Source organism: Diorhabda sublineata, chromosome 11 (assembly GCF_026230105.1).
Source record: "Diorhabda sublineata isolate icDioSubl1.1 chromosome 11, icDioSubl1.1, whole genome shotgun sequence".
In the NCBI taxonomy this organism is placed as follows: domain Eukaryota; kingdom Metazoa; phylum Arthropoda; class Insecta; order Coleoptera; family Chrysomelidae; genus Diorhabda; species Diorhabda sublineata.
Genome location: NC_079484.1, coordinates 14,061,823 through 14,076,805, shown reverse-complemented (window position 1 = coordinate 14,076,805; position 14,983 = coordinate 14,061,823). Strand labels below are relative to the sequence as shown.

The following is a 14,983-nucleotide window of genomic DNA, read 5'->3' as shown; positions in this document are numbered from 1 at the left end:
CACTCGGTGGTGCGTAGCAGCTATATAGGTGAACGCCCCCCCTATCTTGGCCCTGACGCACCCTCGGGTGGGGTTAGTAGGTAGCTGTTCGAACGGCAGTCTACCACATGCCCATATTGCTGCCTTTTTGGTGGTGTCTGAAACCCAAGGCTTTTTTATAAGAGGGGGGAATCGTTTTTACGGATTCCATGCATAGGTGGTACGCCTGGATATGTGAGACTCGACTCTGCAGCGCTAGTGCCCCTACTCACTAAACCCTAAACCTCTTATCTTCTATTCTCTCATCCCCCGCAGACCAGCCTTTTAGGCATTACATCGCAGAGGGAGGAATTAGGTGCTCTTCCTTCTGGTAGCTAAGATTTTATGTCTTCTTTCTTCTAGTGGACGTCATTCGCTCTTCTTCTTTCAATGGAACGCAGTTCCGTAAGGACTTCCGTGACAAACGAATTGATAGCGTTCCAGACAGCTTCTGATGACAGCATTTCTTCTACTATTATCTCTGGCTGGATTCTCTTCTTTAGGATCGTCTCCAGCTTATCTCGTTGTGGATAGAATCGTGGGCAGTCAAAGAAAACGTGCTCTGCGACTTCATTGATTCCTGGGCAGGACGGGCACTCCGGTGAATCATCATACTTGAAGCGGTGAAGATATGTCCGAAAGCATCCATGTTCTGACAACATCTGCGTCAGATAATAGTTGACCTCGCCATAACTCCGATTCAGCCAAACGTCGATCTTTGGTATGAGCCGGTATGTCCATCTTCCTTTTGTTGCGGCACCCCACTGCGATTGCCATCGTGTGATGCTGTTCTGCAGTTCTTCAGCTCTGAGTTCCTCGGCACTTAGTGTAGTTGACCTCTTTCGTTGGTAAAGGTTCCTTCTTTCCTCAGCTAGAACTCTGAGTGGCAAAGTTCCGGAAATGACACAGACTGCTTCCTCCGATATTGTGCGGAAGGCGCTGGCTACTCTTACAGCATTTAGACGATATACTGGTCCAGCCTTTCTCCTTGCAGCTCCAGCGCATCTGCCCAAATGGATATTCCATAAGTGAGCACCGATGTGACAACTGATGATAATAGTAGTCTTCTGCTCTGCTTTGGGCCACCGACGTTAGGCATCAGTCTTGCGAGATTAGCTCTTACTACCGATGCTTTGGCAGTGACGTGTTCTACCTGCTGCTTGAAGTTGAGTCGGGCATCAAGCATCCCTCCCAGATATCGGATATACGGTTGTGATGTGATTTCTTGTGTACCGACTATCAGCTTGATTGTCTCTACTGCTTTTCTGCTGTTAATAAGCACTGCCTCAATCTTGTGCTTCGCCAGTTGGAGATTCATTATGCATGTGCGTGTTAAGAGTTAAGAGTTAAGTTCAGTCGAAACGAAAAAAAAATTTTGCGAAAGTATTACAGAAAAGTGTTTAAAATGTGGACAAATACATGATGTTATGGATGTTATGAAATGTGATGTGAGGAATTTTGTATAAACTGCGAACATAACGATCACAAGTCTGCTTACCATTTACCAGGGTCAGTTAAAGGCTATGAACCAAATACCTCAGATAATGAAAATTGAATTTCTTGGTCGCAGACAAATCCTTCTGAATAAACGCCAGACAATTTCTCTTTTTATAGTTAAAAAACTTCCCACCTTCAAATCGCTAGCCACAATTACCAGTTCTGCTCCATATATTGAGCAGAGACATACATTAGCGTGTCCCTCTTTTATTTGATTTTGTTGATAAATTATCTTGACTTTAATAGAGACTGATAGCAGTCGAAATGTCAATATTATATGCTTTTAAACGAAATTTCAAATATCCAAATATTTCAAAAAATTCAGTAGTATCTCTATATAGGATAAAGACAGCTAATATAAAAATAAGTTGTTTCGAATTTTTTATTTGAACAAGAACCAATCTCTACTCACAATTCTCATTATATTAGTAGTTTTCTATCAAAATTGTTAGAACCATTTTTTCTAAGATCTTGTGATATCAATAAAAATTTTATTGGTGCCAAGAAAGTTGAGAAGATGGATTGTGTTGCACGGTTCTTGGAATACAGTGGTTTCTAGCCACATTTGCGATTTTCTTTTTGGAAAATAATTTCTTGGAAATGTTGATTCCCATGTTCCTATTTTCTGTGATATCTGTTAGTACTTTGGATAACCGGTATCTTTTCTTCTGTATCAAATTTTTGACAGTATTCACGTGGTTATGATGCTCTGGATTTGTACCAACTGTTTTTAATTGATCTATTTCCGAAGTATCCAGAATTGAACGAAAGGCTGAAATTGCTCGAGAAACTCCTATCTGAAAATAATATATTGTCACTATTATATTATTGTACATCAGTACCAGTCAAATGTTTTATTTTTAACAAAGTCTTTGCCAGCTAGTTTATGACCGTTTTTGTAGTGGGAATGTGGCAAAATTTAATACTAAAATGTACTCATTCTAATATATTTCCGATACCTGTGTAATCATCTTCACGAAATTGATTAGTTGCTTGCGGCGTTTTAAATTTAATTGTTTCTTTTAATAAACATCCATTGAAATCAATCAAGCTGGACAAAGAGTCAATTGTTTGATGAACTTGATATCTCACTTCAATTGCTGACCGCAATAGATTGAGGCAGCTCAGTCGTCTTATTTGTTGTGATATTACAATTTTTGATATTGGAGGACGGATGAAGATGTATTAAATGATAGTATGCGAAAAAAGGATTCGGGGGTATGAGGTTTCTAGGAAGACGTTAAGAAGAATTTTCAGGTTCTGTTGTGAAAAATGGGATTAACAATCCTCAATACTCCATTTTTCATTTGTTTTACCAAATTCACTTTTATAGAATGTTTATGGTATGAGTGGTAAATCAGGTATCTACTTGAGGAACACAGTTTCCTGTAACAATCTATTACGAATAGAATTATCCAATCTAAGAATAAATCTCATGTCAAGAAATGGTACGGAATGGTTGGTGTATTCTACTTATATTGTGAATTGGATATGTAGGTCATAGCTGTAGAAAGTATCTAAGATTTTGTCCAATCCATTACTAGGTACAGAGAAGATAATGTTATTAATATATTTCCTAATGAAAAAGGGTGTGAAGTAAAGCACAGGGATAACCATGTCCAATACATAGTCCACGACATTGGATGCCAGGATAGGTGACATCGAGGCAGCGATTGGTGTACGAATGGTTTTTTTATTAAGTTTATTATTAAATATATGTGTTATTAAAAAAAATGTTATTAATTGTAAGAATTGATTGTTATTTATACTGCAATGGGTACTGATCTCTTGCCAATTTTTATCAACAGATCTTAGGCAATCTTCTAAATAGATATTACTGAAAAGTGAAACGACATCTAGGCTAGCCAACACGTGATTGTCTGAAAATTTTATGTTATTAAATTGAATCAAGATATCAAATAAATCCTTTATAAAATAGTCATGATTTTAAGTAATTATACGATTCAGTTGAAATATCTATTACAAATAGCTCAATTTGTTCCGTTGGTGCCCCAATGTAGGCTACAATCGGTCTCATGGATAAAGTGGGTTTGTGGACCTTTGGGAAAGTGTAAAATTTATGTGAATTACAATTATAGGTATAAGTGTTTTCTTACTAGAGTCATCTATTTGTTTGTAGTCTAGTAGTATCTAGTGGGATTTCGTTATTATTTCAGTCTGCATGTTCTTTGGAACGACAAGTAATTTTAATCCATTCTCGTATTTATACAATATATCATGCTCTAAATAGAAATCTTCATACTCGCTATTTAAGCCGACTTCTTCGTCGTTTTCGCTATTTAAGTCGTCTTCTTCGTCATTCGAACCGTCTTCTTCGTCTATTTCGCTATCTAGATCACCCTTTTGGTTTTCTTTATCAATAGGGCGAGAGAAGTTTACTAAAAAGGAGCAACTTGAAGTCGTTTTTGTCGTCTGTATAATTTAGCCCAAGTATTTGACAAACAGCAATTAGATCAGGAAGTTCAAATTTATCTATAACTTTCTCCATTCTATCCAGATATTAATTAGATTCGTGACTAAAATTGAATCCTGGAAAAGCACGTAGAGTTCTTCTCGGTTCGCCGTCATTAGAAAAACAAATATAATGTAAAACTTTTATAACTTTGAGTTTTGCATGCGTAATATTGTACCTACGAAACCTAACGTTGTCATCATTAAAATAATAAGATTTATTCTAAGCAAAATATATGAAATTTGAAAAAATAGAAGAAAATAGCTCTTTGTCTTTCGTTTAGAGCTTAAAGTAGAAATTCAATCGAAAGTTCCGCGAATTTGTAAAAGTGGGCATGTGTCTAATCAATCGTGTTCTTTTTTTCAGTTGTCATAACTTTGGCAGATTCATAATTTATATTCATTCACATGTATCAGGATATAATCGAAAGTCGAAAGTTATCGGACTGATCACTGACCTTTTCGACTGACCAATGTACTTAACAAGGTAATGTCACAGTCATTAGGGAGAAACAACAGTATTTAGATTTATCCAAAGAACGAATCCACCATTATACATCACACGAAAAACTTAATCAAATTCTATGAAAATTTAACACCATTAACAAACAACTTACCTCAATTAACCTATAAATTTCAACTTTACCTATAACGACCTAATCCATAAAATTTATTGAGACTCATATTCTAACCAATAAAAGTTCAGCTACAATCTATTAAAATTTGATTTTATCCATAAATTAACCAATACACCCATTACAACCATTAACATAATTCACTACAACATATCCTTATCTAGCCTATAAAGATTCAACGTCATTCAAAATCTAACCAATTTAAAATTAATAAAAACTCTTGTAGTAACTAAAATCAATATTTCAAATAATCAATATTTCTATCAACATCAATTTGAATATTGAATTCTGAAACCTATGAATTTTCAAATTTTCTACAAGAATTTATGTAAATAAATAGTTCAATGTTGTGAATTAAGTTATTCAATGGCGCAATCAGGTTGGATTTCCATAATTGCAACAATTTCGTTTCAATAATTGATGGAAATCGAACTCGAGTCGCGATTCGTAAGTGGAGGCGTTCGCAGTGGATTAGTTACCAAGAAATCGAGAATATTATCCATGGAGGACCACTACGACTATTCACAACGTCTATCATCGAAAGTTGAGACAAACATTGCTCAGTCTTGTAAGAAGTGCACACCTAAGAAAAGGTTCTGTTCATCCTTATATATTTTGGATAGAGAAATATTGGAATTCATATTTTTATAAGAAATTTTGAATCAATTTCATATGTCTATTGACTTATTCAGTGAGTTTGATTTGATAACTTAATCGATCTTTCTAGATCAGAGCTAGATTCAATAGAATAATGAAAAAGAGAAATATTAAATCCAAATAAAATTGTAATAATATGGCAGATTTCAAACCAAAGTATGTAAACTGCGTACCAGACTTTGACGGTAACCCTAATGAACTGAATAGGTACTTCTTCGTATGCGAATCACTTATTCCTTATTTTTATAATTGAGAACAACAAAATCATTTCCAGAATTTATATTTGATTAATTCCTTGATTTCTATATATCGTGGTAATGCTAAACTGGTCCTAAATAATCCAAACGTCACTTCTTGGACATCACTTAAGGACACCCTTTCTAGAAATTTTGTAGATATAAGAGATAAGGCCTGCTTAAATCGTGATCTTGTTATGATGAGACAGGGAAATAACGAGCGACCTCAACATTTTAATGACAGAAATTTACAAATTTAAATTAAATTTGAGTTACATGCAAAAACGCATAATAAATTATTAACGAAGGACTGGCATAAAAATTTAGTTCGGAAAAACTTGTCAGGTCTCAGAGAGTAACTTCGAACAACTATGCGTTGTATGTACAAAACTTTCAAAATAAAAATGTAAATAAACAAAACCTAATTAAGAATAGGATCAATTTCAATAATAGAGATAATTTCAATAACAGAAATACCTTCCACAATCAAGGTCATAATGTACAAACTCTAAATAATGATAGTTTTTCAAATGATAATTCATTTCAAGTCCCAAACTATTTTCCGATGAGCCCCGTAAATATTTAACCACGGTCTTCAAGAAACCAAAATTTTCCAACCAACTCTCAAATTTTAAAACGAAATAGAAATATCAATATTTTTAGACTTAATCAAATACCAAAACAAAATTTACCGAATCCAACGCTACTGTCCGTTTCTACTCATAATACCAACAACAACCTAACCTGGAACGATAAAAATTTCGCAAATTATTCCAACTAAAATCAACCTCGAAGAAATTTTGTATCCGAAGAATTATTACAAGCGGAATAAAGATTTTACCCTCAAAATTCTAATTCAGATCCCTATAATACACAAGTAGATAATTTTGGAGATTATCTAATTGATTTCAAAAATCCCGAAATAATTTTTTAAGGCCAGCCTTACAACAGTTTTACCACATAGAACCACAAATAATACCTGTTACAAGAGTGAATAAAAGTGAATTACCCAACAAATATCTTCCTGAATACAAATTAAAGTTTTTAATAGATTCCGCGTCTTCAAAATCCTTTGTTGACTCAAATGTAGCACTTAGATTATTTTCTAAGTATTCTAAAGACGACCCATTTATTGTATAAACTGCCTTTCAAAAATATGCTCATAGATATAGTACTTTAATACCTTTGTCAAAAATATTTAAATTACTAGAACCTTCATACCAAAAATTTTTGTTCAAATCTCATAGTATATTAGACGGCTTAATAGTAATGGATATATGTAAAACTTTACAAGTTAATATAGATATTAATAAAAAATACTTGTCAACCCCTTATACGAAAATGCAGTTGCTTTGTAATCCCACTAACAGCGAAGTAAATTTGATAAACATAGCGCCTTGTTGTGTATAAATAGTAGAAGGTGAAGTTGAAATTTATAGGTTAAAGGAAATTAGTTGGTTGTTAATGGTGTTGAATTTTTAAAGAATTTGTTTTCGCACCTGTAACGACCTAACACATAAAATTTATTGTCATTTATATTCCAACCAATAAATATTCAGCTATATTCATAACGAACTAGCCCATTGAAATTTATTGTTATCCATAAATTAACCAATCAATATTGAACATCATTTACTACAACTCATACTTATCTAACCTATAAAAATTCAATGTCCTTCATAATCTAACTAATTAAAAATTGATAGAAATTCCTGAAGTAACCAGAATCAATATTTAATCAATTAATCAATATATCCATCAACGTCAAATTAGATAATGAATTTTGAAACTTATGAATTTAAAATTTCCACAAAAAATAATACGATTCAAAACTTCCGACAATCTTAATCAATGATTGTGAGTAGAAATTTTATTATTTTTATACAAATTTCTATTGTATTTGACCATAATTTCAATCTCTGACGATGAATACACAAGTATTCGAAAGTTCAGTTAGGTTAGTCCACTTTGGTGTTTCATTATTGTCACGTTCCCAATAAGACCAATAAGAAACCGCTAATATATATATATATATATATATATATATATATATATATATATATATATATATATATATATATATATATATATTGTTATGGTATGATAATGTGTAATGTTTATTTTTATAAATTTTTTTTTAAATAAAATCAGATTTTAATTTGGGCGCCATTAATAATTATTTGAATTTCGTTATTTTATTATGTTATTATTATTATTTTTTTATTCTCAGGGTATTATATTGTGAGTTCAAATTAAAAAATTTTATTGCGATAAATTGTTATGGTTATAAGGTCAGATGATAATAGTCTTAAGACCGGGTCTGTCCTTTATAATGAATAAAATATTCAAAATATACAATTTCTTAACTAGCTATTACAATTATTTTATTTTACAAACATTCATTCATTCATTCATACTCGTAATTACACTCATAAAACTAAATTATATGGAAATGTGAACACAAATATTATATACTAAAAGAAATACTTAAACTTAATAGAACAGTACCTTAAGTGTTTGTTATGTTGTATTTTTAATTTTTTTTTTAAATTGGAAATTGTTACGGCCTTCCAGAATAAACGGATACTCCGCTGTAGTTCCACTCCTGTTCTTTTCCTTTTCACAACTTCTTTATCTTGGAAATTGTCCCTTTGTGAGTATTCTCACTTATTTCACTTTATTTAATTTTTTTTCACTAATTTCTTATTACTACACTTATACAATTATTAATTATCAATCCTTTGAATATTTTATGCCTTTTTTATCAAGATTTTAATTTTTTTAAATTTCAATTAAAATTATTTTACTCTTTTCTTTCTTGTCAAAAATTTCTCTCGTTGTTGATTCTTTTCTTAATTGTTTTTTTTAACCAATGATATTTATTTTAAAAGTTAGTTACTAAATTGTCATTTCTAAATTTTTAAATTATTGTGACTTTATTGAAATAATATTATTCTATAATTTCTTTGTTGTATTTATTTCATTCCTATGTTATTAATTTTATCATTGCAGTTGTCAAAATTTTTATATTTTATCATTTATAACCTTAAAATTTATGTTGGTATGTCACATAAATTTTTGAAGTTGGTGCTCCTGTTTTTATCTGTCAATTTATGGATTAAATTCTTTGATTATACAGGATTTGTCAAAATTAAATAATAATTTAGAATATAGTGTTGGCCAAAACTTAATATAAAGAATGTTATTTATTTTATTGTGATAAACTGCTCTAAGTAACCGAATAACAGAACTGAACTTATTGCTTTATTTATATCTTATTATTATTTAATAATTTATTTTGGATATATTCATACCATAACAATATATATCATTCAGTGTCCTTAGTGGCTCAGAATATTTCAATTTAAAGAAGAGTTTCAGTCTCGTCTCAATGGCAGCGTTTAGAGGACATTAGTGACATGATTTAATAGTGTTCTAGGAAACAGGATTTGGTAATGCAATGTTGAAAAACAAATTGACATTTGGTAAAAAGTCCCATTTGCCAAATATACAAATGATTTCACCCAATATCTTTGTAGCAAATTCCGCATTTCCACTACATGAAAACATCATGCGACCTCATCCAGGGATACACTTAACCCCTTCAGCCCCACCGGGACATATATGTCCAACACTACCTAGGGGCTAAATAATCATGTAACTTGGTATAAAAAATGTCTAAACTGGTTTTTGGTGATAACCTTAATATTTTAGTTGTATCGTATCTTTGGGGAACATTCTGCACAAAAAGAGCCTGAGCTGATTTTGCACTCTAGTTTTGTTATGCATTGGAAAAAATTTTTGTCAGAGGGTCAAAAAATAGAGATGAAGGATTCCCTAACCTTTTGTTCAAAACACCGATTCTAAATGACAACGTTAAATCTGAATGAATCGACAATATCGGCAACAAAATCAGCGATCTCAGAACCGCTAGCCTCCTAAGGTTTGGGAATCGATCACTGAGGTTTATCATCCAGACTGTGAAAGGTTATAAAATACCTTTTGAATCAACCCCTATTCAAATTAATTCTTCACTGTCCAGAAATTGTCGGAGCAGGAATATACATTCAATCAGAAATTGATATACTACTTTCAAATGGATCAATTGTGAAAGCTGAGGAAGTTCCAGAACTGTTTCTTTCTTCATTTGTTCTAGTTTCTAAATCTGATGCTCAGCATTATTCTGAATTTGAGAAACTATTGTCTTGCTGAAGAGGTCAGGATTAATTGTAAATTATGGAAAGTTGAAATTGGTGCCCGAAAGGAAATATATATATTTGAGGTTTATTTTGTACTCGGTTTCTATGTAGGTTGAGCTTTCGCAAGAAGAAAAGATCATTCAAAATATCATTTAAGATGGCCGATTCATAATTACTGAAGGAGATTTGTTTATTACCAGCATATGATAGAGTAACTGCGATACTAAATGTTCTAGCTGGACTTAGACCGCACCCAATTCGACACGTATCAGTGTAATATTCAGAATACAATAAGTACCGTGTTTCGATTTCGGCAGTCATTTCATACTTTTCCAAAATTCTATTCAATTTGCTGCTATAGTTCATTTCACTTGCGTCACTGCAATAACCACTATCACTCATATTGACTTTTCAGTAAGGATTGATAATCCAGAGTGGAGTTCATCTCAATTTATAGTCTACACGTCTTTCTTCAAAACTGTATTTATACACAACGTATCAAAAACTAGTTCCCACAAAATATCAGTGTTTTCTATCCAACTATTATGTTTGCTATCCGAACTGAGCCATTTAACGTACTTTTTGGCGCCTCTTTTTCTAAGTACCTTTTCTATTCCGTTGACGATTTTGAATCCGTAGTCCAATTGGGTGTAAAATCTCTCTCAAAAGTATGCTTTGATTTACTTATGCGTACAATATTCTAACTTTAAATTATCGTGGACCAGCGATTTTCACATGACTATAGATTCGATCTAAAATAGTCTTTTCGTTGGATTCATTCACTTGAGATGGTTTTTACTTTGTTGTCAAATGTTCGTATTGTTGTATTCTTTCTTATTTTAGGTATAACGTCAATCCATTTGTAAGGGCAACGTAAACTGAAATGTTTGTACAGATTTGATTTCAACGTTCTAATCGTACGTTCACCAATATCTGCCTTTCTGTGCTAGATGTATTGTAATGATTAATATTGTATTTTTTCATCAAAGTCTGAAACTTGCTGTTGTAAAATTCCTTTCCTTGATCTGATTGTAAGTTCTTCGGGGATCGTCGAGTTTGAGAGAGAATGCTCGACTTCTTCACCCGTTTGGGTTTTAAGTGGACGTGTCTACAGAAACTTTGAAAAACACTCGATGACAATTAAAATCATTTTGTAATTTTTATTTTGAGGAGCGTAACCCATTTCAGCCAAATTTGTCATATATTATCAAGACTTCTAATAACCGGAAATTTCCTTCGCATCGGTTTGTGAAGCTCGTTTTCAAGCTGAATTTGCTCTTTGGACGACATATTTAGAGCTAACTTTGCTTACGTGTTAAGATTTCACACTAAATTTGTCTTTTTAATAGTATCCTGACATTTGTTATCTCTGAAGAAAGGTCAGATATTTTGGGTATTATTGTCATTCGAAACTGCTTGAACTCCCTTTCCAATATTTGAACCATATAATTACTGTCTTTGTATTTTGTTTTTAATTCCTTTATGAATACTTCATGCATGTTGACTTTATCTTTGATTTGTTGCTTGTTCATGTGTCAATGCCTGAAATCTTGGTTCGTCGTGTATTCTTTTTAAATCCCGAGATAAACAATCGTATAATTTTTGACTGCGGGTTTCAAATTCCTTTCTTATAGTATCTTGGTAACAGCAACTACATCCTCTACATATTTTTTAGTTGGCATATTTTTCGAAATGTCATTTATTTTATTTTGCAATGCTTGTGTATATGCTTGTGATATGGGAATTTTTGTTTTATGTAGTTTATTCCTAATATCTTTAAATCCTATCGCTAAATCCTGTATATCATTATGTTGTTGCTCAAATTGTAATTGAGGTACTTTATGGAGCTCGTTCAATTGCTTATCAATATATTTTTTCGTAACCGCATCACTATCGTTTGTCGGATCATTCACATTACAAAATTTCAAACTTTCAATATAATGTCACCATATAAGGTATGGTGACAATGATATTTAGGTAGTCAACTGAAAGTTGATGTCCGAATTTATCGACAGACATGTTTAGAATGAATAAATTTCAATATATCCATGTATTATATCTGCCCCTTTCAACTCGTTTATAATAGCAATTATCTCGTTCTCAAGAGATGTGTTGCCAGCTTTTTACGGCTGAAAGCTCCAGCACTTTTTTATCGAGCATATGTGTGACCTTCCGAATTATTGATTATAAGACTTTATTACACACTGTCATTGTCCTCCAAGTTCTCAAGCATCATGTTTTCTTCGTAAACGAGCACTCGAGTGAATTGTCTATTATCTAAACATTAAGTTGTATCAGTCGTCATGTCACAGCTGTTGCAAGTGAACAGTATTAACCATATATTTACTTTTCAACCTTCCACTCTAATTGTACTAGACCCGAAGACAGATTATGAAATTGCATCTTGGTCTTTTCATTCCTATTATAACATAACGAATGTGGATATCAATGTGCAGATATCAAGGTATTTATTCAAAACAAATTGGGTGCAGCCAATTCGACTAGACCGGAAACTATACTTTCACTGAAACCAAACAAAAATATCCTGATCCTGGATACGTCATTGACGAAACGCCTCAGAACTGTTGTATCTACCTGTCATACCTCAGCGTGAAATAACTGATATCACAGTACTGGCTTTAGATCAAAACGAAATTCGAATCAACTTTTGAGGGGAGCGTAGCACTTTAATCCCGGAAATTTGAGCTGGAAGCCGATGAGCCTAATAATAGATAACAAGAAGCAATCGATTTCTCAATTAGTACAGAAGGTGTCCCAATGAAAGTATCTTATATTCGCAAACAAATTCTTTCTACAGCTTTGGGTTATTCATTAAAGAAGAAGAATGATTAAATGACTACGTCCAAACGACATGCATCCAATGTTTGATATTTATCGGAAGCTTAGATTTGATAAGTTCATTCGAAAGGCAGAATCTTGAACTTATGCTCCATTTATCAAATCATTCAACTGCAGTAACATTGTAGAGTACAGCATCAACCAAGTTGACTCATTCTTTGCAATGAACGAAGCCTTACTATACATTAAAGGATGTCTAAATGTTCATGGTACTGGAGATGTAAAACTAGTCAACAATTTTGGTGCTTTTGTAACTTCAATGAAAGTGCACGATAAAGGGAGGGAAACTGTTTGAGATCCCGGAATTGTTATTGCTGTACGTGCCATTTTTTGTTATTATAAAGAAGATTCACATCATTTGGCCATTGTTGGATGGAATACGTGGAAAAATGGAAAAATACGTCAACGTAAAAGTGTTGATGCTGCTGCTACTTGAATTGATCATGTTGAAGAGTTGTTGACTTAATCCTCTTCAGTGGATATGTTGTTGTTGTTGTTGTTTGAGGTAACTTAAAATGCTGCTGCTGCTTCAATTCTTCAGGTGCCCAATTTATTTTGTAGTATACTTGCGGCGTTTTATCGTTGTTCGATGAATGAACAAGATATATATTTTGGAATCGTTTCATAACCGTACGTTTGTCAGAATGAAAAATAATGTCTCAATTCAATGTGCTGATTTTAACAATAAATTCCTCAAGTCTACTTCTATAATCTACTGCAGATATAATTGAACTGAAGTATCTTATACATTCTACTAAATTTAATGACTAACCAGATAGCCGCTGTCGGGTATGCCTTATCTGGCTATTGACATATCTTCCACCATTATCAACAAAATGCCTTTCTATTATTAAAAAATACCCACATCCCGTATAGACGATACTTTGATGCCCATTAATTAATAGTGAGTCAAGAATGATTCATTGGAATTTCTTAGCGACCAAATGACATCAAATATCACTTTGGTTATTTTGTTTATTAAGATTATCATTATATCAAGGCTCATTAGTTGCATTTTTCAACTTTTTCGGTTATACAATTTCTCGACTAATCTGTATTCGCTGCCGGGTATGCCAATACCCTTATGTCACTTGTTCGCTTATCAACAAAACGCCCTTTCATTATCAACAAAACTCTACGTCACGTCGGGAGTTATCACCTCGCTTTTTTTAACCCCGTATTTCAATTTCGTCTACCCACACAATAGCCTGTATTTAAATTTGGTCGACTTACAAAACATGTACGTTGTTCGTTATCACTTTGCAAAACACGTCTCGTCACCTCTTTTTAACACTCCGTATTCCAATTTTGCCGTTATCGCCTTACACGTTCGTCGACACAGGTCACATCTTTTTAACACACCCTGTATTTCGATGCCGCGGTTAAGCAGCCGATAAGATTCATAATACGGTACTTCCGTCCCAGAATCTGTTCAGAGCATCTACTAGTATGTGTATATTCCAAAAAAATGACACAAAACATGATTAAAACCTATATAACAATATCTTAAAGTTTATTTATGTTCAATTGGTGATAAAACGTATTCTTAATGAGATAACATGTGCTCCAAAAATACTTGTTCAATTATAAATTTTGTTCTTGAGTGCTCTTGAGCTCTTTAACAGTGTTCTTCTTCTTTCCCACATTTGATGATATTGAAAAAGCATTTTCAATACAATTAGCCATTTCAGTATGATCTTGAGCTCCCCTTCTATTTTCTTGAAGTAAGAGATGTTTTTCAAGTATATTGACAAAAGTTGTCTTCGGTCTCTCCTCATATGTTTTAATTGATCCGAAATTTGTGTTTTCAACACTTTCCAACTCACCCTCTTCTATTTCCTGGCTGCAGTTCTGTGTCAGCAAGATTTTTGTGTCCCAGATATTTTCTTATTACTGCGAATCGAATTGTGATGCTAATGCGACATTTAGTTCTGAAAATAAAAATAATTAGAGAGTGCGCAAACAGACTCTATTTATTACAATACCTTCGCTTTACTGCGAAAGGTGTTAAAAAGGTCATGGAGAGTTCATTCGCCTCGAGTATATAATCCGGAAGCCATGTTTCGAAGGAGCCGAAGGTTCTGAACTTATTTCACAAAACTGTCCACCTACTTCTGCATTATTTAGCTTAAATATGGGAAATTATTTTCAAAGGGTGAAAACTAGTCCACTGACCTATTTTACCAGCATTCACTCCTATAGTTTCCCAATCATTTTAGTTTTTTTTAGATTCTAAAACGGATATCTGAAGCACTGAATATTTTATACGAACGCGTTCATCATATAGTTCACGTCAATTTGGACATGAGAAAAATTGATGCAAAATGGATGCCCGAATGTTTGAATCTTGACCAAAAACAGAGACATCTTAAATCGAATTGTTACTATGGATCAGAAACGAAATAACAAT

The 14,983-nt window shown here is 32.9% G+C and overlaps 2 protein-coding genes across 2 annotated transcripts in view; both read right to left on the bottom strand.

Annotated features, from left to right (window-relative positions):
• Positions 1–976: 976 nt before the first annotated feature.
• Positions 977–1,336, bottom strand: LOC130450040 (uncharacterized). Its single transcript, XM_056788202.1, has one exon. The coding sequence runs from the start codon at positions 1,334–1,336 to the stop codon at positions 977–979; it is 360 nt and encodes a 119-aa protein (XP_056644180.1).
• Positions 1,337–1,991: 655 nt separating this feature from the next.
• LOC130450039 (putative ammonium transporter 2) overlaps positions 1,992–14,983 on the bottom strand; it is a 152,431-nt gene continuing 139,439 nt past the window's right edge. The window contains exon 11 of the mRNA XM_056788201.1: positions 1,992–2,312. Within this exon, the coding sequence (XP_056644179.1) occupies positions 2,007–2,312 (306 nt within the window). The 3' untranslated portion in view covers positions 1,992–2,006. The remainder of the gene's footprint in view (positions 2,313–14,983) is intronic.

Coding starts and splice junctions, on each gene's coding strand:
- LOC130450040 (XM_056788202.1), bottom strand. CDS start 1,336: ATGAATCTCCAACTGGCGAAGCACAAGATTGAGGCAGTGCTTATTAAC.